Source organism: Tetrapisispora phaffii, chromosome 2 (assembly GCF_000236905.1).
Source record: "Tetrapisispora phaffii CBS 4417 chromosome 2, complete genome".
Lineage (NCBI taxonomy): Eukaryota > Fungi > Ascomycota > Saccharomycetes > Saccharomycetales > Saccharomycetaceae > Tetrapisispora > Tetrapisispora phaffii.
Window position 1 is genome coordinate 100548 of NC_016521.1, and position 26857 is coordinate 127404.

At 32.6% G+C, this 26857-nt stretch overlaps 11 protein-coding genes across 11 annotated transcripts; 5 read left to right on the forward strand and 6 right to left on the reverse strand.

Annotated features, from left to right (window-relative positions):
- Positions 1-16: 16 nt before the first annotated feature.
- Positions 17-736, reverse strand: GMC2 (Gmc2p; the record flags this gene model as incomplete). Its single annotated transcript, XM_003684103.1, has 2 exons — positions 17-199; positions 290-736. 2 exons carry the CDS (start codon positions 734-736, stop codon positions 17-19), a joined length of 630 nt encoding a protein of 209 aa, XP_003684151.1.
- A 339-nt stretch (positions 737-1075) lies between these two features.
- Positions 1076-2125, reverse strand: ERV41 (Erv41p; the record flags this gene model as incomplete). The annotated part of the gene is made up of 1 exon (XM_003684104.1): positions 1076-2125. The coding sequence occupies one exon, from the start codon at positions 2123-2125 to the stop codon at positions 1076-1078; it is 1050 nt and encodes a 349-aa protein (XP_003684152.1).
- A 392-nt stretch (positions 2126-2517) lies between these two features.
- On the reverse strand, positions 2518-3798 carry ECM7 (Ecm7p; the record flags this gene model as incomplete). Its single annotated transcript, XM_003684105.1, has 1 exon — positions 2518-3798. One exon carries the CDS (start codon positions 3796-3798, stop codon positions 2518-2520), a length of 1281 nt encoding a protein of 426 aa, XP_003684153.1.
- A 437-nt stretch (positions 3799-4235) lies between these two features.
- TPHA0B00480 (uncharacterized protein) lies at positions 4236-7022 on the forward strand (the record flags this gene model as incomplete). Its single annotated transcript, XM_003684106.1, has 1 exon — positions 4236-7022. The coding sequence occupies one exon, from the start codon at positions 4236-4238 to the stop codon at positions 7020-7022; it is 2787 nt and encodes a 928-aa protein (XP_003684154.1).
- A 918-nt stretch (positions 7023-7940) lies between these two features.
- On the forward strand, positions 7941-8708 carry TPHA0B00490 (40S ribosomal protein eS1; the record flags this gene model as incomplete). The annotated part of the gene is made up of 1 exon (XM_003684107.1): positions 7941-8708. One exon carries the CDS (start codon positions 7941-7943, stop codon positions 8706-8708), a length of 768 nt encoding a protein of 255 aa, XP_003684155.1.
- Positions 8709-9110: 402 nt separating this feature from the next.
- TPHA0B00500 (DEAD/DEAH box helicase) lies at positions 9111-11957 on the reverse strand (the record flags this gene model as incomplete). Its single annotated transcript, XM_003684108.1, has 1 exon — positions 9111-11957. The coding sequence occupies one exon, from the start codon at positions 11955-11957 to the stop codon at positions 9111-9113; it is 2847 nt and encodes a 948-aa protein (XP_003684156.1).
- A 587-nt stretch (positions 11958-12544) lies between these two features.
- OGG1 (8-oxoguanine glycosylase OGG1) lies at positions 12545-13684 on the forward strand (the record flags this gene model as incomplete). Its single annotated transcript, XM_003684109.1, has 1 exon — positions 12545-13684. The coding sequence occupies one exon, from the start codon at positions 12545-12547 to the stop codon at positions 13682-13684; it is 1140 nt and encodes a 379-aa protein (XP_003684157.1).
- Positions 13685-13879: 195 nt separating this feature from the next.
- On the reverse strand, positions 13880-14854 carry MRPL4 (mitochondrial 54S ribosomal protein uL29m; the record flags this gene model as incomplete). Its single annotated transcript, XM_003684110.1, has 1 exon — positions 13880-14854. The coding sequence occupies one exon, from the start codon at positions 14852-14854 to the stop codon at positions 13880-13882; it is 975 nt and encodes a 324-aa protein (XP_003684158.1).
- A 501-nt stretch (positions 14855-15355) lies between these two features.
- Positions 15356-15613, forward strand: LSM3 (U4/U6-U5 snRNP complex subunit LSM3; the record flags this gene model as incomplete). The annotated part of the gene is made up of 1 exon (XM_003684111.1): positions 15356-15613. One exon carries the CDS (start codon positions 15356-15358, stop codon positions 15611-15613), a length of 258 nt encoding a protein of 85 aa, XP_003684159.1.
- Positions 15614-15829: 216 nt separating this feature from the next.
- Positions 15830-20476, reverse strand: NTE1 (lysophospholipase; the record flags this gene model as incomplete). Its single annotated transcript, XM_003684112.1, has 1 exon — positions 15830-20476. The coding sequence occupies one exon, from the start codon at positions 20474-20476 to the stop codon at positions 15830-15832; it is 4647 nt and encodes a 1548-aa protein (XP_003684160.1).
- Positions 20477-22722: 2246 nt separating this feature from the next.
- Positions 22723-26715, forward strand: ECM30 (Ecm30p; the record flags this gene model as incomplete). Its single annotated transcript, XM_003684113.1, has 1 exon — positions 22723-26715. One exon carries the CDS (start codon positions 22723-22725, stop codon positions 26713-26715), a length of 3993 nt encoding a protein of 1330 aa, XP_003684161.1.
- Positions 26716-26857: the final 142 nt, after the last annotated feature.

A 26857-nucleotide genomic window follows, 5' to 3' on the forward strand; every position in this document is an offset into this window, starting at 1 on the left:
GATAAGGTAGTTGAATTTACTTTTTATTTGTTAATTTTTGGATTGTTTCTTTTATAATTTCAGCAGAAGAACCAAGTTTGGACCTCTTTAAATCTAAATATGCCTCCTTAGTAGAAATCCAATTTTTTGATTCGTTGAATATACTGACTCCTCTATGAGCATCAATAATAAATGCAGATTCTTGCCAAAGATATTGTTTCTAATTAAAAAACATCGGTTTTATATTTGTTAGTAAAAATTCATCTTTTATTTTTGCTTTTCATGTTCTAAGTTTTAATAGAATACATACTTTTGACAACTCATCTAGTTGTGTTAATATTACATCAACTTCTTGTGTGTAATTATCGATAATATTAGTTGAGACAGCATATACTTTATCCCAATCCAACTTTTCGGTTTTAGAATTGAGAAATCCTCCATCAGTAACATTAGTATTGTTTTTTGCCTCAGACTCTTCTTTAGATTTCTTTAAACACTTTTCTGAGCTGTCATTCTCATAGTTCATTAATTCAGTTACCTCTTTAATTCTGATTAATATTTCATTTGTATTTAATTTCTCCTGAATTGTCGTTTTAAAAGCATCTGATTTCCATTCTTTCACTAAACTTGTAAAATCTTTAGAGCTAGTAACTTCTTCATAGGTTTGAACTCCAACGTTTTCCATAGTCTTTTCATTATCCTTGTCGTTAGTCACCTCAACTTGAGTTGCTGTGTTTTCTATATTAGTATTTTCCATTGTTTTGATATTGTATTACTACGAGAATAATAAGTGATTAGGTATAGTACTGTGGTTATTATTAATTCCTAATTTATGTCGCCACAAATTAATATTATTGAAGTAGGTAGTAGATCAATTGTTTTTATGTTTGTTACAGATCCTTAAATGATGACCCTTCCTGGGCGGCTAAATGTAAAAAATGATTGTTTACTGTTAGAAATTAAATAAATATAAAGCAATTGTAATTTTTAATGCTATGTTATTCTGTACTATATTTTTGTTTAAGATAATTATAAATATATAAATATTCAGATGCATATAGAATCATGTTAAATATCGCAGTCTTCTGGGGTGACTCTATAATATACCCTGGCTATTAGCGGCCGGTTGATAATGTAATGACCATTTAGGTCCTAAAACAAAGATCAGACTTTTGTCAACAGCTCTAAAAATCCAGGATGCTATGTATAGTACAAATGATAAGATTGCAACTAGCCTCACAATAAATTGTAAAAATGTTAGACGAACATCTGAGATAATTATTGCTAATGGCTCAAAATCGTATTTTAAGAAAATACCTGGAATCGTTGATAATTTTGCATTTACATTGGAATTTTTTAAATCGACATGGTATTCTCTAATGGAATATTGATTAGTATCAATCTCAGCACCTAATTTTTGGTAAAATGTAGGAACTACGGACATGAAGTAATTGTAACTCGAGAATGGGCTATTTGGGTACATTTTACAAGTTCCATCCAATGGGTTTTCAATATATGGATAGAAGTCACCAAATGAAAATTCATTGACTACATGGTTAAAGTCAATCAAGTCCTTTGGGGCTCTTTTACGGTCTCTGTAACCATAACCTTTAGCAGTTATTTGCATTTCGCCGGCTACCCTGTTTACTGTTACTGAACCGTAGACGTGACAACCAGTTAGCTCAAATATAGGTTTACCGTCAGGTCCAAGTAGAGGCTTTGTCTCTATTTTTTCTCTAAATTCTGCTGGGATTGCTTCTGCTAATATGTCATCCAATTCAGGAGTAACTACTTTATTTAAATTATTAACTTTTGATCCATGTGGTACAAAAAATGGCATATCTTCAAATATCAGTTCTTCAGATACGATTTTACGATCATTCGTATCATCAAGAACATTGACATGTAGCCATTCACATGGCATTTTTACGTAAATATCCATGTTAATCTGAACCACTTTTCTAATATCTTTGTCAACTGAGTATTGTTTATCAATATAACCACCAAAATAGCTACCAAACTCAGTCCAGGCAATTAGTAATAGGAATGCATAAGTTAATATAGAAGACAATCCACCTTTCTTACTTTTTTTAACATGACGTTCCTCAGTCTTTGGAAAAGCATCAAAGGTCTTTAAGCCAGCCATAGTTAAAGAGTGCTTAATCTATTATTCCAGAGCGCGGTGGTTACGTATTACTACTTTAAAGGATTGTATGCTAGCATAATTTTCTTTTTAAATCAGAATTAAAAATCGAATTGTCATTTTAAGTATTTCATTATTGTTTCAATTTTTCACTTACTTAATTTCGGTTATACGTCAGATCAAGAGAAAAGAGTATAGAAAATTAATTAAGATAACCAATAAAGTAGATGAAGTACAAATACTAATAGATATGAATGCTGATTGTATGGAATATTTATATGCGAATCTTTATGCCTGTTTTTTATTTAAATTTAAATGTCTGATGAGAAGGAGCAACTAACATTGAATCCGGTTTAAGTATTATTACTGGGGTTCAAGTATATAGTGACTACAATTCAGAATAAGCGAGAAGGTCTTATTGGATGATCTATGCTGGTTGATGTACTCTCATCACTAAGTGATTTCGAAAGACTGTTTAGTTCAAATGCCTCGTCTTCAAAAATGTTCTCGATTGTATCAGAATTTATGTCATCTACTTGTGAGATTCTCTCCAAATAAACGTCTGTGTTTTTATTAAAAGTGGAAGAGTTACTAAAACCTCTAAAACGGGTATCTGATTTAATCTGGTCTTTGTCGATATTACTAAATGTTTCCGTATTAAAATTAGTTATAACACCTGGCTTGTAATCCAGAATATTTTGTTTATCACTCTGGATTGTATCTGCATAATCAGGTGTCTCGATATTAGTGACACACCATTCAAGACCACACCAAAAGAACGCAGATAATGACGCCGATCCTGTAAAAATACCAAGACATATGAACCAGGCCTTGCCCAGATTGATAGATAAGCCAAATCCTCCTAATTCTTTCTCTATTCTAAGTTTAAGTGCCCAACAGAGCCAACTAAATATTCCACATCCAGTGGCTCCTGTAGCTAATGATATCAAAGTGAGGGTTGAGATTGAATGGAGAATGAAAACTTCTTTTAGGCCATTGATTGTTTTATTTTTAATGCTGTAATAATATGGCGTCAAAAGAAGCACGATAAATTCGAGCAATATAGTGACCACTAAAAATATAAAAGCAATCTCTTTCTTGTTCGATGCATTTCTTAGGAACCTGGCATATGTATTGTTCTGATCTGATTCCTCAATGTCATACTTTGTATCACCATATGCAAAAAAAAGGATAATCGAAAGACCATATTTATAAAGGGTCTGTTTATAATTGAAAATAAATGAAAAGTCAATACTTTCACAGTTTGATAGTACTGTTGTCTCTTTGAAATTTGTTGATCCAATAACCTCGGGATATGTAATGTAACAGATTTGGTTTAGAGACATGACTATATAACTTGGTGCATGCTGGATTTGGGTATTTGCATATTTGCCGAGCAAAAGAACTTCTGATGTTGATAACGAACTATCAGAATTGTTTACAGATCCTTCTAAATATTCGACAAGACCATCTTTCAAATTTGTTAGCGAAAAGTTAAATCGAAACAAATAAAATGTCAAAGGTGAAATTGTTGATGATAGAATTGTTATTAATCCAAATGCTAAACCTAAAAAAGATGTCAACAGCCGTAGAACAAAGATGGTTCGTTCAAATGTGGATATATTATGCGACACCTGGTAGGTAAACTGACGAATACCGTTCAATATAACGTTCATGGTGTCAACGAAATATTAGTCTATTATATTCCCAGTTTATACAACGAACAACAAAAATCGTATGTCTTGAAGTGAAAAAAAACAAACTTTAAACAGGCTATTAGATGATGTGATGTTAATTGTTTTATATCATAAGTTATACTTATACTGAAAATGATTTAGTCATATTTAGGTGCTCTGATTCAATCATTTATTTCGAAAATTTATAAATAGAATCTTACTATTCAATTTTTTAATGTCCCTGGCGATATCAAAAAATTAAAAAAGGTAAAAACACAGGATCGAAAAAACATAGAAATGTCATCGATTTATTAAACATTATAAAGGATTGAACTCAATATTTAGTTGGTAAATATAAAACGTTACAAAGGTTGTAGATATATTTTTAAGGATCTTTATATAGTGTTCTACTTGGATCGTCGCACGTCTTTTTCAACATGGCAGCTACATTAAAAGATCTTGAAGGATGGAAAATTATCATGAGAGATGAGAACAACAATATTATTGACGAAAATAAAAGAAGATCTAGAAGAAGAAATGAGAATATAACAATAGATATTACGAGGGATTCTGATGGCGTAAGTTTTACAAGAGGAGATAGCATTATAACAAAAGATAAAAATATCAGTGCAGATCTTGGTTCTTACTCTGTGTATTATATCCATGACATCAGATTAAATACCATGACATCTGTAGTTGAGTTGATTGCAATGACTTATTTGAGGTGGTTTGAAATTAATCCATTTAATTATTATTCCTATTTCGAGAAAAGTACATTTGATAACACTAAGAGTATTGACTATTATAAAGATAGATTTAATGAAGAGGTCGATAGAAACCAATTATATCTTACAGCAGAGCTCAAAGAAATATCACTGAAAGAGTTTACCCAATTAGCCAATATACGCCCTGTTTCAGATTGGAAAGATGAGTTAGAAACAAAAGTCATAAATCGCGACTTTTCAGTACGTTTCTTATGTGATCCTGACTCAACGAATTTTATTGAAATTGATTTTGAAAAATTACGAAACAAAATGCTAACTCAAGAACCGAAAGCAGCAGTTCAATATTTCAAAAAAATCTCAATTGGAGGTGTTGACGCTGTTAAAGGAAAGCAATTGGCTACAAAAAGTAAAGCAGATCCTGTTAAAGAAGTATCTATCCGTGAAATAAAGGTGGAATCAGACTCTGAAAATAATCTCAGTTTATCAGAAGAGGAAGAAGAAGATGATGGTGACGATAATGATTATCATTCGGATTACGAGGAAAATAAAGGCGCTGAGGATGTTGAGGGTATCGAGGATGAAAATACTCCATCTGAGTTATCAGATAGTGAAAATGACTGTGCGAACTCTGATGAGAAATTGATTTCAGAGGAAGAATATGGTGAGAGCAAGAAAAGCACACGAACTACAAAAAAGCGTAAGATATCTGAAGTTAAAGAACCAAAAAGTTCTAAAAAAAAAATAAAAGCAACAACACCACAGTATAGAACAGCTAAGATTAAAAGGTTTACAAAGAAGAATGTTGATCGTGCCAGAAAAAAATATACTCCATTTTCAAAGAGATTTAAGAATATTTCCGATATACCAGACCTTACTAAATATGCAGATTTCAATCAATCTAACTTGGATCTACAAATGGCCAATTATGAAGCCAAATTAACAGCACCAACCAATTCAAAAGTAGTTGAAACAATTTTTTCGAAAATTAAGAAGCAACTTTATTCTTCGCATGGAAGAGAAAAATTAATTGATAATAATGACTTTGATGCTTATATACCAGGACGTGGCAAAGATTTTGCTACAATCTACCTGAGTTTATATACTGCTATCGAAGCTGGAACCGCCTCGACGGTGTATATCGCTGGTACACCAGGTGTTGGTAAAACAATGACTGTGAGAGAAGTTATTAAGGAACTTCAGTCTTCTATGTATCAAGAAGAACTTCCAGAATTTCAATATGTTGAAATAAATGGTTTAAAGATGGTGAAGCCTACTGATAGTTACGAAGTTCTGTGGAATAAAATTTCAGGTGAGCGATTGACTTGGGGAGCAGCTATGGAATCATTAGAATTCTACTTTAATAAGGTTCCAAAACAAAAGAAGAGAGCTGTCGTTGTTTTACTTGATGAATTAGATGCATTAGTGACGAAAGCACAGGATATTATGTATAACTTCTTTAATTGGACTACCTACTCAGAAGCTAAATTAATTGTTATTGCAGTCGCCAACACGATGGATTTACCGGAAAGACATTTAGGTAACAAAGTCTCATCCAGAATAGGTTTTACTAGAATCATGTTTACAGGTTACACTCATGAAGAGTTAATAAATATTATTAACAGTAAACTACAAGGTTTAAATGATACTTATTTCTACGTCGATTCTACAAATGGTAATGCAGTGTTAATGAATTCAGCAGATGCAGAGAATGGAGAAACTCTTAAAATGTCCTCGAATATTAAGAAAGTTAAATTGAGGATGAGTAATGATGCAATTGAGATTACCGCCAGAAAAGTTGCCTCTGTAAGTGGTGATGCTAGAAGAGCCCTTAAAGTTTGTAAAAGAGCAGCAGAAATTGCGGAGGTAGCCTACATGGCGAAACACGGCTTCAAATATGACGGTTCGCTTGTTAAAGCTGACTCTGACGATGACAATGACGACAACTTTGCTGATGATAAAGACGTGATCGCATTAAGGAAACTGAAAGGCGTTGACAATGGAGTCAGCAACAACGAAGAAGAGGACGACTCCGTTCAAACCGTTCACATTTCTCATATCATGAAAGCTTTGAACGAAATAGTAAACACATATAATGTAGAATACATCAGAAAACTGCCTTTTTCGGCCAGGCTATTTCTTTACGCTTTCTTAAGTTTAATAAGAAAGACTACCTTCCAAGAACAAGAAATAGGCAGTATTGTAGATGAGATAAAACTCCTTGCTGACGTGAATGGCAACAATAAGTACATTTCGGCTGTCAAGAACACATTGTATCAAAGAGAAAATGACAGGCCGGACAACAATGGTGACAACAGTAACTCTTCGACAGGTCAGATCAGAATCTTATCTTGGAATTACATTATCAACAATTTGATAGAAGCAGGTGTAATGAGCAAGCAGACAATGAGGCATGAAAGACTTTCCACATTAAAACTGAACATCTCCATCGAAGATATCAAGAAGGCACTAGACTTTGATGAAACTTTAAAGAATTTGTAACACTACATAAGTAAATATTGAATACAATAGTGTATCAATCACTACAGTTGTGACAAAGGCAGACATCTCTTACCGGGGCGGGACGGCATCTGCTTCGGCGCGCAAAGACAAAACAGATCACGTGCCCATAGCGATCTGTGACTGCACTGGATCTGCACCCAAACATTTTTGTTCGTAATTTTTATTTTCGTTTTTTCGTTTTTCCGTTTTTCGGATATTTGGATTTTTGCGGCCCCGCTGCCATTTTTGGTGTCTGTGCTTTGTGGATCCCACTGAATATCGTAGCTCTGTCTGGCGAAGTGTGTACGCTGCTGCCGGCGTCGTCACAGCTCTCTCGACTTGTCCACTGTGGGCTGCTAGTACAGGCAGCCGTAAATACTGCGATGCGTATGCGTATGGGCATGGGGGACGGATTCACCGCTGCGTGCCCGCCCGCCGGTTGCGCGGGCGTTCCCTCGCTAGGCAGGGCCTGCCTACCAGCCCAGCCTATATTTTTCCGTCTAGCGGGCAAGTCTGCCCGCTGTCCTGCCCGGCCTGCCCGGCCCGCCAGGCTCGCTCGGCTCGCTAACCAAACATCTGAAATTTATCTGTTAGCCGCAACATAGTTAGCGTTAACTCTCTGAGTTCGATGAATTTTTCATTGAAATAGTAACAGTAATACAGTTGAGTTGGGACATAGAGAGACAACAATCACATAAGGCATTGAATTGAATAGACTCTCTCAATTAATTTTTATCCACCAGTTGAATTATAGTTCAATGTTTGAATAATTTGATTAATATATTAAATTATTATAAGTATTATTACAAGATATTTAAAAACAGTATTAATTATAAGTTCTCTTTTGCATTTTAAATTGAATTCTTTTTGTTGTTACAAATAAACCACGACAATTAAACCAATCCAAACTACATAAAAATGGCTGTTGGTAAGAACAAGAGACTTTCTAAAGGTAAGAAAGGTTTAAAGAAGAAGGTTGTTGACCCATTCACCAGAAAGGAATGGTTTGACATTAAGGCCCCATCTACTTTTGAAAACAGAAACGTTGGTAAGACTTTAGTTAACAAGTCTACTGGTTTAAAGAACGCTGCCGATGCCTTAAAAGGTAGAGTCGTCGAAGTTTGTTTAGCTGATTTACAAGGTTCTGAAGATCACTCTTTCAGAAAGGTCAAGTTAAGAGTTGATGAAGTCCAAGGTAAGAACTTATTAACCAACTTCCACGGTATGGATTTCACCACTGATAAAGTTAGATCCATGGTTAGAAAATGGCAAACTTTGATTGAAACTAACGTCACTGTCAAGACTGCTGACGACTACGTTATCAGAATCTTTGCCATTGCCTTCACCAGAAAGCAATCTAACCAAATCAAGAGACATGCTTACGCTCAATCTTCCCACATTAGAGCTATCAGAAAGGTCATCTCTGAAATTATGACTAGAGAAGTCCAAAACTCTACTTTAGCTCAATTAACCTCCAAGTTGATTCCAGAAGTTATGAACAAGGAAATTGAAAACGCTACCAAAGATATCTTCCCATTACAAAACATCCACATCAGAAAGGTTAAGTTATTAAAACAACCAAAATTCGATTTAGGTGCTTTAATGGCCTTACACGGTCAAGCTTCTGGTGAAGAAAAAGGTAAGAAAGTCTCTGGTTTCAAAGATGAAGTCTTAGAAACTGTCTAATCTGATTAGTTTAAATTTTTAAATAAAGAAGTTTAATATTAATATAAAATATAAATCAAAAATAAATTTTTGTCATATAAAAACATTGATATTATCATTATTAGAAATGCATATACATATACATATATCTACACATATGAAAACTTATAAAGCCAGTAATCCATGCTGTTGCCATCGTTATCGTACTAAAATTGGCTTACGCTATTTAAAACTTGGTTTCTATTGAACTCTAGTATACTCAAATATTTAGATTTATTGAAAAGTTATGCATGAAGTGTAGAGAAATTGAGTTATCTTATGTTTAAACATAAGACAAGGTTGAGCTATCAATGCAAATATGTGTTGTTTTGTAGGCTATGGGATATCTATGTATTTTATTAATGGTGTACGTTTATATGAAATTTATAAACCTGATGATTTATGGCGTTTCGAATTTTGTAACATTTGTTCAATACCAGGTAATTTATTTTTATTAACATAATATTGATTGGTATCTTTTTTGAACGTATTCTTATTGTAGGTATATGAAGGAGCACTATTTTCGTTTACTTTTTGCTCCTGTTTTACTTGATCTCTCTGTTTTAGATCTTTAATGGCATCATCAGCTGAAACAAGTGTGTCATAAAATTTAACTACCGACACATGGGCGTGAATTTTATTTCTATCAAAATTTAAAACTTGTAATCCATCTCTTGAAATTGCTCTTGACAATGCGACGTATGCTTGACCCTTTTCAAATACTCTCTTAAGATCAACTTTTACTTTAGGTAGAGTTTGTCCTTGTGATTTATGAATAGATAAGGACCAAGCCAACATCAGAGGTAATTGGATTCGGGAGACAATTGGTTTCTCATCTTCATCTTCAATAGCCCAGTCTTCGGGTTCAACCAAGACGGTTCTGGTCGTCAGGTCGGTTGTCTTGAATCTGACTAAAGGAAGTCTACGCTGTCCGGTAGAACTTCGATGGATATCATTTAATAATTCCCTTTTTCTATTCAAATTTTCTACAATACTGGAATCATTTCCTGTGACATCAGCCAAGAAGTCAAATAAACTTTCTCCTAATGCAGCCACTGGTGTTTCTTCATTTTCGTTGAAAGCTTTCTTTATTAACGTATTTCTACCTCTCTTTGACGTTTGGATATTATCTTCTTTTTCTTCCTTTTTCTCATATGCCTCTTTTAATAATTCAGGATTACTTCTGAATTTTTCTAATTCTTCTGTTGGAATTCTTGGATTATTTACAATTGTATCATAGAACATATAAGTATCAGGGTCTATAAAATCTATAACTTTCCCTAAAGACCCATTCACTAAGGTAGAATCTATGTTCTTAATCATCATAACCTGAGCACCAATTTTCAGCTTTAGTTGCTTTGGTGCCAAAAAATTCTGTAACAGCCTGGATTTAGCTTCTTCGTCTTCCAATGACCCTCCATCAATTGAATTGTATGTTATTATATCCCCAGGAAGTTTGGCCAGTCTGGAATTATTTGCACTATCAACTTCATATCTTGTACTATATAATTCTGCAGGTATAATTTCATCGTCAGGTAAAGGTCTGGACAATTTCTTGAATTCCATTTCAGTGTCTGAATCAACATTTCCTACTCTCATTTTATTCAACATATCAATGAACACTGAGTCACCTTGTTGTCTAAAAATTTTCTGTAACATAATTGTGACATCAATACCATTTTTCCAAATATCAGATTCAAATGCAAACTTAAGAGGAGAATTATCTTTAACTACTGGAGGCAATTGGAAAAAATCACCACAGAATATAATTTGAATTCCTCCAAATGGTGCTTTGTTTTTCCTAATTTTTTGTGCAATATAATTTAACTTGTCTAATAGTATACCATCCAACATAGAAATTTCATCTATGATTAAAGCGCTTATATTTTGCCATCTTTTCAGATGTTTTCTTGACCTTCTTACTTTTTTATAAAGATTTTCTTCATCTCCCTTACCTAAACCAATACCAGTGAATGAATGTACGGTGATACCCCCAATATTGCATGCAGCTAACCCAGTTGAAGCCGTTATACCTACTCTAGCATGGCCATATTTTCGTTTTAAAACTTTAATCATTTGACGTAATAATACGGACTTCCCAGTACCAGCACTCCCGGTATAAAATATATTGCGACCTTCCTCAGCTAATTTTATCACATTTTCTTGTTCCTCACTTAAACGTATTGGTATCATTATTTTATTATCTTTAGGCAAATTAAGAGTTTTAATTGGATTATCATCACTATTTAATCCTGGACGTTGAGTTAATAAATGAAATTTATTTCCATATCTCGTTTTTTCTCTCTTCTTTATAACTATTGGAGAACTTTCATCAGAAATTGAAATATGTGTTGGTTTGGCATTTTCGCTTGAGATCTCTAAATTTTTACGTTGTTCCTTAATAAAATTATCATAATTTATCTTAGCCTCAATATCTACTTCGTCCACTAGATCTACATCGATCTCGTCTACGTGATCAAAATCATCATCCAACTGCTCTTGTAATGCTTCATCTGATTGTTTATATTTTAAAGAGTTTTCCTCATTAATTGTTGATTCATTGGATTGTGAAGCAAGTAATAATTCCAATTCTTCCTCCTGGATATCTTTAAAGGTTTTCTTCTTATCGATGCTTTTTTGATTATGTTCGTTTGAACTTATATTAGATGAACCTGTTGAGTAATCTCTTTGACTATGTAGAACTTTGTGTATATTTGTAAGCTGAGTACTAGTGTTCTTCGTAAATAAAGGGCTACTATTATTTTTAATGTCATTCCAAAAGTTTGGGGATATATCCTGTGGTGTCTTAAGCAAACTTTTATTCTTCGGTCTTTGATTAAGTGCTCCAAAAAGTGTCTTATCATTGGTCTTTTTCTTATGCAAAAGCTTTAACAATGAAGAATCCTCTTCCAGATCATCGATAAAAGATAAATCTTCACTATCATTCTTCTTCAGGGTTCCTATTTTTTTAGGCGTTGAAATATGAGCTATATTCACAGCTGCAGTTTTGGTATTAATTGTAGCTCTAGATCTCGATTCGTTAATATCCCAATCACTTGAGTCAGATAATAATTCCTTGAGATCTTCATAATTCCCACTCATAGTGTGATAATTTGATATAAGGTATTTTGTGAACACTCGACTGCTTTGATAAAAGATACTTGTAGTCAACTGGATATTACCAAATTTAATAAGCCGATAAAGTGTTTTAGTATTACACTTTGTAATCATAGGAATATTCCGGTTGCTATAATCAGTAGTCTTCAATAATATAGATTTCCTTTTATAATATTCTGTCTATAAGATGCAGTTTTAGTGTAATTGAGCTTCTAAATAATCAAAATACCTTGTTTAACACTTACGTATGCGATATTAGAACTTCTATTGCTCACTATTAACTATGATTCAACACGTCAACCTGTAAAGTAAGTCTTCGAACGAATTCGATATTAAAAAGTTAGACACCCACTTTATTGACAACAACTATACTAAAGCAAATAAATAAAGTAACCGTATCATATATACGTATCTCAGTTTGGTATTGTATTATCACATCTTTAAATTCGACACTAAATTGAATCTGATATTCCTTTATTCTTTAAATATTATATTTCGTGTCTCAACTTTCAAAGATCATTGAAGATTAAAAATCTGATGAGATTCTAATTAAGTTTTGATATTTATATAAAACGTTTCATGTGGACAGAAGGTAAGGGTTTAGGCCTTCTGGAACAATTTAAGTTGCATTAGTATTGTATTGTTGGCATTCTTTGGTTTAAATTTTGGTAAACTCAAGTTCATCTAAGTTAGATATTAAGATGACAGGTGCAAATTATGGCTCATTTATTGTTCGGAAGAAAGAGTTGTTGTTAGATAATGTTTTACAGGTTGGTCAATCATTTAGATGGGTATACAATGAATCTTCTCAAGAATATGTGACAACTATGAAGATCTCGGGACAATACCATGTGGTTTTGTTGAAGCAAGTAGAACTGAATCAGGATGATGAATCAGATCTGAAAAATACTATTGTGCAATATGCAACTCTGGGTGACACTTGTGACTCTAAAAGTTTGGAATCACATTTAATGGATTACTTTAGAATGGATGTCTCTGTTGAAAACTTATACAACAAATATTGGCTTCCTAATGATGTAAGATTCAAAGCGCATTATCCTACAGGAAATAGGATGTTGGCTCAGGAACCATGGGAAACATTAGTATCCTTCATATGTTCTAGCAATAACAATATATCAAGGATTACTAAAATGTGTCATGAATTATGCAGAAATTTTGGTACAGAATTAAAACCAGAAATTGATAGAGATGACACTGGCTCTTCTCATTACACATTTCCAAGTAGTGATGATATCGTCAATAAAGCTACTGAGGACAAGTTAAGGGAACTTGGATTTGGTTATCGAGCAAAATATATTATGGAAACTGCCAAATTGCTTGTTGAGCAGAAGAAAGCAAATGATTTCACAGATGATTCCGAATATCTGTTATCAGTAAAAGATTCAAGTTCATATATTGAACTAAGAGAGCATCTGATGGGATACACTGGTGTTGGACCTAAAGTGGCTGACTGTGTATGTTTGATGGGATTTAGGCATGATGATGTAGTACCCGTCGATGTTCATATATCGCGAATTGCCAAGAGAGATTATAAATTTCAAGTGAATAAGAAATCTATGGAAAATTTAAGGAAACAATACGCAAGCTATCCAGTAACTAAGAAAAAGATTAACCTAGAGTTAGATTTGATAAGAGTGATGTTTGTAAAAAAATGGGGGAAGTATGCAGGTTGGGCCCAAGGTATTTTATTTTCGAATGAAATTGGGAAATCAAGTGGTGCTACTACAAATGGTGACGTTAAAAAACGTCAGTTGGAACTGGATATTCAAGTTAAAGAGGAGACTGTTGAGAATAGTGATAAAATCAAGAGGAAAAAATAGAAAAGAGACTTTTAAATAAATTGTTTTGGTGATTATATATTCAATTAAGTAAGAATTTAAAATGTAATATATTTATAGAATTGATACGTTGAAGTATTTTTATATACAAGTAGTTAATGTTGTTAGCATTGTTTTTTTCTAACAAATGCTTCAAAGTAATTAGTGCATTCATATCTTAAGTTAGGTTTATGCAGATTAGAATGTTTGACTTTCATTTTCGTTTTCAACTTCAGGTTGTTTTTGCACTTCAGCTAAGCTTTTTATGTACTGGCTGACTGTATTTATTTCATCAATTCTAGCAATTTTATTATTAGAGTCTCTTAAATCCAGTACGGCATCGCAAGCATCTTTCACATCTTTGGCTCCATTTTCAGCGGTAAATATAACGAATGCTTCACCTACATCATCTAATCTATTATTTTCCAGGGCATCAATGAATTTCCTAATGGCTTCTTCACGTGGAGCAAATTTTTGTAGTTTTAAGTTGGCCACAATTTTTAGACCATCGACAAAAGTTCTATCAACAACATTTTCGTCAAGATACTCACTAATTCCAAAAATAGATTTTTGAAATCTCGCTAAAGATTCAAAGGCTACTTCATCTTCCTCTTGTGTCATTTTTAAGAAGTCTGTTTCAAATTCTTTAATAAAATTGGCCCTTTCGTTTTCGAATGCCAGTTGGGCATTCTTGAATGCCCAGTCTCTTTCACTTAAAACGTGTCTTATTCTCCACATAGTAGTTCTAATCTTTTCAGAAACATCTTCAAATGTGCCTTGATTACCATTGACAATATTCCTTAGAAGGTGATTCTCTCTTGCCAAAATATTACGTTCTTTTAAACAGATGTACCATAACGAATGCAAATCGTCAAATGACTTTCTTCTTAACTCTGGAATACTCCAGGCTCTCGAAGTCGAATCAACATCAGATGGAGATCTCATAAATTTCTTATCTGCAAAAAATTGCCACAGTGGATGGTCATCAGGACAAACAATGTTTTGAACCACTGGAGGAACAGGGGCCGTAATCTTCAAATTATTATAATGATGGGTCACCTGGGAAGGAGGAGGTGCAATCACTTTTGGCACATGTTTAGGCTTCGGTTTAGTATATCTTGTTCTTGCAGCAGTATTCACTGTGTTGTGAAATCCTCTTTTGAAAGCTAGCATAATGTCAAGACTGGCGAGTACGCAAACAATAAATTAATGCTTCAGAGAGATTAATAATAATAAGTGAACAATTTCAATGAATCTGTCGTTTAATCCAAATTTCTATTCACTCAAGATATAGGCGGTAATACTCTCTGTAAATGCGACGTTTCTATTCATTGAGTTTCGAATTATACATTATGCATGACAATAATTATTATAATTACTTTTAATGTTGTTCCTTTTCTTTTAAGCTTCCGATTCTGATATTAAACTGAAAAGTGAAAAATAATTTGCAAAAACTTGAATATAACAATAAAAGAATACAAACAGTTATATGGATTGTTAGGATGGTATTTCACTTTCAAATTAAGCACTGTTCGTTGTAGTGTAGAGTTCAGTGTTGAAACTATAATAACTTTTTAAAGACAGGTTTAAAGAGCAAGTTTTTCTCAATTCGTTACGGTGCAGGAGAGAAAGACAATCTGTTAAAAAGTAAATTAAAGAATACATATAACAACGATGTCATTAGCTACACCTTTGGATTTATTGAAATTGAATTTAGATGAAAGGGTCTACGTCAAATTACGTGGTGCCAGAGAGCTTGTCGGTACACTACAGGCCTTCGATTCTCATTGTAATTTTGTCCTCAGCGATGCTGTCGAGACTATTTATCAACTTATAGATGGAGAATTAAAATCTAGAGAAAAAAGCTCTGAAATGATCTTTGTTAGAGGTGATACTGTTGCATTAATCACCACCCCACTTCCTGATGAATAGAGTGACGCAATGATGGGCTTTGAGATGAGAAATGGGTTTGGTATAACAAGTACAAATAAAATAAATAATTGTTTAAAAATGCATATATGAAGTAATACAAATCATTTATTAAATATCATTATTTACTTATATATAGGTATCTATGTACATATCAGATGCAATTATGTTTAACAGTATATTGCTGCTGTTTAAAAGCATCGGTAAAGTATGGCTGGTTTAGATGCTGTTACGTCTCCGTGACAAGAATTCTGGAATCGCTGTATCAATCAACGTCGCTTTTGAGCCTGCAATAAACGGCATGTTTTTGTTTTCAATCAAGGTTTTAAGATAGCTCCTACCATAATCAAGACCGACATTATATATCTGTTCGAATTTGCCAAAATCTAATGTCGCAAAATCAGCAACTGGTGGTCTGGTGTATATAATCCCGGGGGTGCGTTTAGCTCTTTCTAACGCGTTCACTGACGACACATAACCTAGTCTCATTTGAATTTCAGCCATTGTTGGGATATTAGGGTAAGAAGAAAAAGGATTCCATTTGTTGAACAAGATCCAAAACCCGTTCAAAGAATCACCATAATTCATTGGAGTACGATCATCAACTGAACCTACATCAACGGCAATCACAATATCACAGCCTCTACCTTTCATTTCATCGACTGGTAAGTTATCAACGTATCCACCGTCTAACAGCATGGATCCTTTCGCTTCCAATGGTGGCAGTAAGCCAGCAAGTGACATCGATGCCCTGATGTATCTCCAAGCATATCCGAATGAATGTATTTCCTGGATAGATTCAGTAATATTTGTAGAATTACAATAATATTGTATCCAAAAATCTTCAATTCTAGTGTCTCCAAAAGTTTTCCAAATACCTCTATTAAACTCATGACCTGTGGTGTATGAAGTTACTGGCCAAGTTAAATCACCAATCATCCTCCATAATGAACCAATACGAGCACAAAAACTTTTTAACCTACCATATATTGGGACTATATCATAGTCCTTAGCATACAAGCCTGCAACAAATGCACCCATTGAAGTTCCTCCAATTAAATCAATTGGGATACCTTGTTCTTCAATAGCTTGTAAAACTCCCAAATGACTGATTCCCCTGGCACCACCTCCACCCAATACAACACCAATTGCTTGATCCGACAAGATCCTTGCAAGTCTCAAAAAATCATTTTTATTGGGATCACTTGATGAATAATATTGATGGCTTCTACCTCTAATTCTCCTTGAAATTGTTTCAACCTTCGATTTTATAGATTCGGGAACATATTTTGAAATATTTTCCTGTGTCAATTTACTAAATTCGGTGTTCATTATCCTATCAACCAAAGCGAGTCTTGACGCATTCTTATTATGGGAACGCATGTTTAATCTTTCCGATAATGGATTGACAAGAAATTGCATATGATGGTGTGCATCTACCCAATTTCTTTGTTTTAACCAATTGTAGGTAGAACCAGGTTCGACATATCTTTCAGGATGTAAGAGGATTAATTCAGTCCGTGCCGTAGTTCCAACTTTTTGTAGAAGTAACTCATACTCCCCTATGTCAGCTGAATCATTTGCGTCCGCTAATAACAGTATACAGTCACCTTGCGAAATGCATGTATTTGTCCAGCTAGAGTTTACCGGTGAGTCAGCTATGTAAACAACGGTTTGATACATTACTTCTAGTTCGGCAAAGTAACCACTTAGCTTTAATTTAGCTAATTTATCAAATGCATGCCTTCCTAGATGATTTAATGCTGTCCTCATGTTTAGTCCAATTGTGTTTCTGCCCACTTGTCTAAAAGCTTGTACCAATTTATTCGCAAACGAATTAACAGGAAGTCCTTCTGTTACAGGTAAAATAGTTATTGTTCTGTATGAATTTTTATTTTTAGGATGAGCTCCCTTATGTGCATTTCCGTTTAAGGAAGGAATCATCAAGTTAAAATCATATTTATAACCATTATCAGCTGTCACTCTGGTTGGAACGTCAGACCCCAAATTAATATCAAGGATTTTGCGCGCGACCAGTCTCGAAATTCTAAACATAATAGAAGGTTGTTCTAAAGCAAGTATTCCAAATAACGTTCTGGGTATACGTGCTAATTCTGTTTCTCTTACTGCCTGTATTGAAGACATACGATTCATTGCTGTCAACACTTCAACCTCGCCAAAGCTTTCACCTTGTGCCAATTCTGGTGATTGGAAATAATGTTTGTCCGATACTTGCCTGACCCTTCCATTTAATATGACATAAATTCCGTTAGCTGGGTCTCCTTTATTAAATAGAGTTTCAGATGCCGAAAGATGAATCCATTCCAATGCATGATCTAACTTTAACATTCTTGGCGAAATAAGTGTGGTTAATATTTCTGCTAACCTGAGATGCAAAAGACAGTATTTGTCGTAGAAACGTTCCAAAGTTTGATTGGATAAAAATCCAACATAGACATCAGTTCTGGCTTTAAGATTAACAAAAGATTTCGAATTGACTAATGAGGCTAGGTATCCAGCTATACCTCCACTTTCAACTGTATATAAAAATTGTTCAACTTTTTTTAAATCTTCATTAAATTCTTTATTAGAAGAATTCATTTCAGGAACATAATCCATGCCAGGAGAATTGGTGTAAGTTACATCGATACTTCCAGATATCACGTAAAATAACCCTTTACTATTGTTGTTCTGTTCGACAATAGTTTCGCCTTTTGGATGATATTGTAAATCAATATTATCTGAAAATTCTTTTTTAACACTCTCAAAATCGATTGAAGTTGGAACTTCCTCCTTATAAGTAGTTGATAATTTTGGTTTAAATTTATGGGATGTGATTGCATATTCACTTGGTAATATTTTTATAGCCGAATCAGGATAGTCTTGTTGTGTTGAGTAGATTGATGATTCCAGTGAATTATCTGAGGAGTTGCTTATTCTATGAGTAAGGGTTGGAGTTGTAAGGGAAGCTGTACGACTTTTTTTGGCGTAAAAACTCTCTTCATTAATACTTAGGATATTAAAAATTGCTTCAACAAGAGCAAATCTTAAAGTGGCTTCGTCTGTTCCTTCCTGCAAAGAAAAATATTTAATTTTTCCATCATTTTCAGAATCTGAGTGTGAGTTTAAAGTTCCTCTTTGTGTCTTCTCACTTTTATTATTACTAACTTCAGGAAAACCATTTTTAATTTTTACTGGTCTCTTTTCATTTTCAAATTCCAGTAGAGGTGATAATGCATTATCTAGTATAGCTGAGAAGTTATTATTCGATGAAATAGGAGTTACAGCATCTGAGGTCGAAAGATCTCTTCTCGTCAAAGGAACATTAGATAATAAATCTCCAGGATTACTGTGATCTTTCGAAGATTTTAAAACAAAATTCCTGGATCCACCTCCAAAACTTTCAAATATATTGTTTGTATTTAGTTGGGAGTTTGACTTGGATTTAGGTACACTGAATTTTAGTGGAATTTCTGATAAAAATGATTTAGTAGAAGAACTAGATTTATTCGAAGTCTTTGAATTAAGATTAATAATACTACTACCTTTTGAATTATTATTGGTAGAATATGCTTGTTTAGTATGTTTGTAACAATTAACAACAGCTTCTTTCAAAAAATATGGTAATTCGTATCTAACATTCTTGTTTAACAAGTATTCTATCTCCATAATTTCGGAAGTTAATCCCAAATAATCATGAGCCGTTTGAAAAGTAACTCTATATAGTCTTGTTAAGACCATTTGTATGATATGAGAAGCTGATCTAGGGTAGGTCTCTACCAGTTTGCTAAAAGACTTTGGTGGAATGATAGCAATTGTGCAATTTGTAGCAGCTCTGGCTACTATATTAGGCAAAGGATAGAAAACAGGATTTGCATCATCGAAAGTTAAGGTTGATAAGTCCTTTGCACCGAAATGAGAGAAGTTTTGAGAATTTGACAAGTTACTAGTAGAATTATTGTTTGTAATGTTTTCTTGTGCATTATTATTCGAATTCTGTTTTGATTTCTTTGAGGTGAATAAATTTAGTATATTTACCAAGGACGATACAGGGTTACCAGGTTTTACGGTATTTAATAACTGATATTTTCCAGAACCATTTTTAAACCTTATATAAGTGTTTGAATCTTCTGAAAATCCATCTGATTCTTCATAATTGTCATTGTTAGAAGATGTTTCGCTGTTATTAGAATTTGTATCTAAGCAGGAGTTTTCAACTTTAAGATTATCACTAATACTTGAATGTTCAGAACTGTAATTAACTGATGCAGAATTAATGTAGTCATTAGCACAATTTTTAGTATAGGAATTTGATATGATACCATTACCAGAATTATCTGACACGTTGTGGTATATTTGTAAGCTACCTTCAACGACGATGGCCAAACCTATTGCATCATCTAATAAAAGGATCTCACCTTCATTTAGCTTTTGAGTCTTCATATTCTTAGTCAAATCATTGAATACAGGTTTCTCTAAGTATCCAAAAATCTTAATAGCACTCAAAAATTGATCCAGATAAGAAGAAAAAGATCTATCATCTTCGTAATGAAAAAAGATGTTTTTCTTTTCATGTTTTGAACTCTTATCTTGAGCAGAACTTCTTGCTTGATCTAGATTAACTGAAGAACATTTAGATGAAGAAGAACCCAAACTTTTTAACTCTTCTTTTTCTGGGGTTAGCTTTTTATATTGAGATAATACCCTACTTTTCACAATATAATAAATAACATAACTTGTGATTATAAATGTGACAAAGAGTGTTGTAAATGGAATTGTAAACTTGATGGCATTTGCAGTAACAAATATCCAACTAGGTATTCTTAATAAAACAAATGATAAGATGTACCAAATTTTGTAGATCATTATTGTAATATCCCTTAGAACTGATGTATTTAGCACATTTATTATTTAATACTAATGATCACAATATAAATATAGTAGCTATCCTTTATTTTTTTGTTATGAACTTGTGATATTAGGATGGGTTTGAATTGCAATATCAACCTTTTTTCTTTGTCTGCTTTTCTTGATGATAAAGTATCTTATATATCGATGCAACTTCAATGGGACAGAAAACGGAAACTTCGATTCATAACGAGAGTATTGCATTTAAACTTTTCTTAAATACAAAAAAAGAAAAATACTGAGATTACAATTAATACACAAAAATATTGGAAACTAACAATGGATATAAAATACTCGTATTATACTTTCAGTTTGGGATTCCTTTTTTAGGAAACCTGCATATCATGTTTTCTCGAACATACGATCATTTTCCTTTGTTACTGAACAGATGATACCAGTCTTACATTTGAAAATAACGTACCAACGACTACATTCAGAAAAACAATGCAAACCCTAAAACTTGGTCTAAGTTACGCACTAGTCTCATATAACTATAAAAAAAACGTAAAAAAAAGAGAGAGCTTTTAAAACGTTGTGAAGGTTGGATATACAGTTGCAATAAGAACAACCAAAGAATATGATAGTCTTAATAGTATTTTATAATCTGTTACTTGCCATACGCAAACTCTGAACTCTGCCAATGGCGGATACCCAAAAAAAATAAAAATGAGTCTAATAATGACCATCTCATATTTTAAAAGGCCAATACCGCAACTCAGACATAAACAAGAGTCTCGAAAAATCATGAAACAACTTATGATAACAAAAAAAAGTCTGTAATATACCTTTTTAATATGTGAAAATCCTTTAAAGTTCTATGATTTCTAACCGAAAATCCTTCGATCCGCAAAATCCAATACCACCGACCCCTCACCCCTCCTCCTCTTAGTTGGTGTTGTACACAAAAATTTGCCACCCTTCATAGTAATTTTGTGTCAGGATCTATACGTTAGCCATCCCCCTGCAATTACCTTCATTACCATGGGCGGCTATTTTGTTTAGCGCCAATCCCTTTTTCTTTCTGGAGTCCGTGTCTAAGGAACAAAGAGGGGAGTATATAAATAGGGAACATTTTTCTTAGTTTACTACTCCTTAGATTATATTTACTTATATATTTTATATATTTGTATCTAACATATTCTCCGGTCCCAGTCAGAGTTCATTTTGATCATTGGAATGACAATAGAGTATATTCAAAACAAGAATACTTACCTTTTATTATTCCATGTTCTACTACTCAGAATATACTATATCTAGAGTTCAAGGTATGTCGCCTTATCAAGTATGTGTTAATTTATATAATTATGTTTTATTACTTCGAAAGATCTGTCCATAGCATTTGCAATATCTGAGTCTACTGTTTTTGAAACTGACTGTTCTGGGAATATAAGTGTTTTTATATGGTAATTCAGGTTTTAGGGCTAGTTTGTAAACGTTAACATTAGGGCTCAAAATGTTCCGTTTTGTCTTTGTGTGTGATGTTTATATTTTTTTTTGCCCTTTTCGTTCGCTGTTGCTTCATTTTTTAATACGAGCGACTAAAAGAGAAATGTAGGAAAATGTTTACAGCAAAGTGCGCATGAGTTTCGTTCATAATAATTACTTTTTTTTTTTATCACATTAATCCTGTAGTTACAAAATCTTTTCAGGTAATGGTGTAGTAATAGGATAATATCTACATGTTTAATTGATATTACAAATTAGTCTAGAAATGTATCTGTCTAGTTGTTTTTACGGAAATTTCAATCTTAAAAAACAAGCGTTGACGGATAGATTTTGACAAGGGAGAAGAAATATTAAAAAAAGAGACACTATTAAATTTGCCCTTCATTTTAAATCTTAAAAAATTGAAATTAAAAGTTATTTAATAACTACTCAAAGAAAAGTCAAGCTGTAGAACGAAAAGTAACTTTAAATCATCAGTTCTAACTAATAAAGTAAAATCGACACAATCGTAAGCTACTTAGTTGTTATCAAGCTAAGAATAATAATCTTTTTTAAAAAATTGACTGCTCTAGAAAGCAAAATAGCATATTGTACCTTTTAGTAATTACCGACTTTCACTTTAAAGAAGATATAACAATTAAACTTTTATTGTAAATAAATAAATCGAAAGTTTTTTATAACAATAATAATACAAAGACAGTGAGCAAATTGAGAATAGCAAAGAGAAATAAATAATAAGATATAACTTTGATGTTACAATGGGTAATACTGATTCTAGATTAAATGCGTTGTATCGTGAGCATGTCTTTAAAATAGCAGGTCATGAGAATGGAGATATTCCTATATTTAAAACCGACGATTCCAAAAATGTTCGTTTGAAAGACTTGATTGCACTTTACAACTCAAATATATTAATTGATGACACGCATTTTAATGAATTTTATTTGGAGTTTGTAATTGCAGGGACAGAACTGAAATTCTCTTTGTTAAATGATATCATTAATAATGATGAATTGAGAGAAATAATGAAAAGAAATGAAAATAATTATTTGAATTTAATTAGATTTACTGCGTTACAAATTTATAATTTATCAAATTCATTAAACGTTCCATCTATTGAACTTCTAAAATTTAGGCTATCTAGATTATTGTGTTGTGTAAGGATTCTAACAAAGTTGTTACCTTTATATTTTGAATATGAAAGAGAAAATAATAGATGTTTGAATGGTGCTGATATATTTTGGTCAAATGATGCAAGAGTTCTCTTCGGCCTGGGATATGATGATGATGAAGATATTAGTGACGAAGATGATAACCAAGAAGATTTACAAAATGAAAAGATCGTCAACGATAAAAATATAATTGAACCGCTTGGTGTAAATATTCTTAAGGCATGTTTGAAACTTTTATTCATTGAAGGATTCACCATACCAGCAGATGGTTCACCTGGTTCAGTATCTTACTTACTTTGGGAAAATGGTATTAGTACACAAGATAGTTTATATCATAAACAAAATCCAAAAGTTGATTCTAACAGATTAGAGATTATTAATTTGTTATTATCATTATGTTCAGTCGATTTGTATGCAAAACAAGCCTCGAAATCAAAGAATTACTTTCTCTATTGCTTTTCTAATTTAATGCCAGAGTACGATAGTATATGCCTAATTGCCTCTATTATAAATGTCACTTGCAGATTCTGTTCAAATTATCAAACTGAAATGAATTTACCTTATAAAGGTGTACCCATAAAGGTATCACAACAGCAACAATATCCTCAACTAAGATCGTCATTCATAATGTCATCTTTGCAATTATTGAATATTATAACTTCGAAGTATTGGATTGAGATTGAACAAGAAATCGTTGAAGAATTAGTGAAACTGAAAATTATCACTGATTCTTCACAAATTAATAACATTGCATTATCATATACATCAACTATCAATAAAGAACATGACCTTAAATTACTTTTATCAGCATTCGCTAGAATTTTTAAGTACCCTATTGATTCAGCAATTAAAAATGAAACCTCACCTTTTGGATCATTCTCGTCCAAGACACAAAATAATGCATATAATAACTATCATCCAAATAATAATCCTAATATTGTAAATCATAATGGTGAAAAACAAAACAATAACAATGGTAATAACTACAGTAATAATGAGAATAACAATAAAGCAGCACAAAACGGTAATAATTCATATAATAATATAAATATGGGCCCAAATACAAGAAATGTTGGAACGGACAGTGATTCCAATAATAATATAGCACCTCTGCCAATACTACCTCAAATTTTTAGTGACATTATTATATTCACGCTAAACCTAATGAATAATAATAAAAATTTTGAAAACTATGTTGCAGACAAATTAGCAAACAAATTGGTTTTGTTCTCAATATATTATGTCAGCTACTACTCACAAAGCATAGAAATACATAGTACAGTAATTCCATTGATCTCTACATTATCACTTTATTTAACTTCTAAGAAGTTAGTTCTATCAAAGATGTTAGAAACATTTACAACTGATTACTATACAAACAAATTGCCAAATTTTTTTAAAATTACATCAAATGTTAACATTGAGAATTTAACCTATAGAGATTTTGCTATTGTACATTTATCGAACATTATTATGAACGATGTTAGAGATAATATTCAACCACGTCCTTGGTGTTACCAAATGTTATACAATCTAATACAAATCCCTTCCAATTTAAGGGATAATGAATTAGTAACACTTTCAGGTAAGCGTAGCAGTATCAACTCATCTAATAACAATCGTCGTATTAGTTATAATACTTCGACTATTATTATAACACTTTTAGCCAAATTATCTTCCATGAATTATCTGTCTACCTATTCGACTAGCGTTTATGGAAAAAATTTTAAAAGCTCTTATAGATATTCCCCTGGTTACAAAATGGATCTATTATCACTTTTATTAAGATCTGTTACAAATTACATTATTCATTCTTATGAAGATGCGGTTAATTTAGCATTTGCGTTGTGTAGACATCAAAGAGTCTTGCTACAACTTCGAGAAACATTATTAATGATAGGAAAAACAGTAGATGGAAATGGAAATATTGATGACCCAAATATAATACAGTTGAAAGACTATTATGATTTTTCATTAAACCCTCTGTTATTAAAAACTGGTGTACCCGGGCATAAACAACCATCTCTTCTTAAAAGGGCAACTAATAACAATTACAATAATGGCAATGGTATTACCAACAATACCAATAACAGATTAAAATGGTCATATGAAAGTACTAATACCAACATTAATAGTGCAGAAGTGATAGGGCAAATGATACTATTGGATAGAAAATTGAAAAGAGAATCTTCAAATGGCCCAGAAACGAACGAAGATAATGTTAATACTAATTTAAACGCATATAAAACTGGGATCAATTCAATCTCCTTTGATCAAGAAAATATATCAAATAGAAGTTCTTCTGAAAATCTGGATAATAGTAGCAATCAAGATATGACAAGAACAAGAAGTAATTCTATAACCGCCGCCACAAAGGTACGAGAAATATTTGAGCATATGAATTATTATGAAAATTTGTCATTGAATAATAGACAAACTTTTGCCTCCCTAGCAGCACCTTTCCCAGTAGACCTTTCAAATATTGCTAAGAGTAAACAATTGGCCAAAAATAATTTTATTAAAAGCTTTGCCTCTTATTCTTCTTTCAATTTATTAGTTAAAATAATAAAAATTTTAGTTAAAAAATTCCCTACTATAACATCCATCAAAACTTCAGAATATTTCAATTTGCTTCAAAGAATTGGAAAATTTGAAGGTGAATTTTTAACTGAGATTAAGGTATTCTTACCGACCTACCATGAAAATGTTAATGAATTTGTTCCACTAGCATTAGATATATCCAATAAGAATGCATGTTTAAGGAAATGGTTTTACATTTTATGTTGGGGAGCAATTTTTGATACTCACAGTGGTCTATATAATACTTCAGAAAATACTTTCGAATCTACCATCAACGCAGTTTCATCGTCGACAAGTATTGATTCACTTGGAATTATTTCTGGTAAAGATAATGCAAATGAATATGGATCCCATTTGAATGGTGAAAGAAAAAATCCAGCATGTCTTTACAAGACAAACAGTAATAATAGTGTGCTTACTAGCTACTTTTCCAATCAAAGCAATGAACTTTCTTCCCAAATGCCATTGGATATAAGTGACATGCACTCAGCCAGTCCAAAGACTAAATCGAGCGTTATTAAGCATAAAAGATCTAATAGTACAAGCAGTAACACTATACTATCGAAGTTTTCATGGAGTAATTTTACCAAATCAGATAATGATCATGATTCAATTATGGAAGAAGAGTATGATGAAGATGAGTCTTCGACCCTTAACAGAAATCCAGAGTCACAATTTTATTTCGATATCGGTTTAATAAAGCCTAATATTTGGTCAAGTACTAGAATTAGATTATTCTCTGTTGTTAAAGAAGAGAAAAAAGAATTTTCATTTTTAGATATGACGTCTTCCATATTGAAAAGGTTTAGGTTAGGTAACAATAATTCTGTCGAAACTGTCGGATCACCAAATGTTGCGAATGCTGGTGGATATCATACATTGAATCGTACTTACAGTGATTCAAGTATAAACTCAGGCAATCAAAGGTCAAGGACGCCAAGGTCTCCTAAAGTTAATATTAGCAACTATTCTTACTTCGGTTCACCTAAACTTTTATAGGTCATATCATAATATTACAGTCTTAAACTATTGTTTATGTAGTTATTTTGTTTGGAAACGATGATAAAATAAATAATTTTATAATATATGACTGCATACTCTACATAAGCTTATTTGATGCTCAATTGATTCTTTTCCTCAG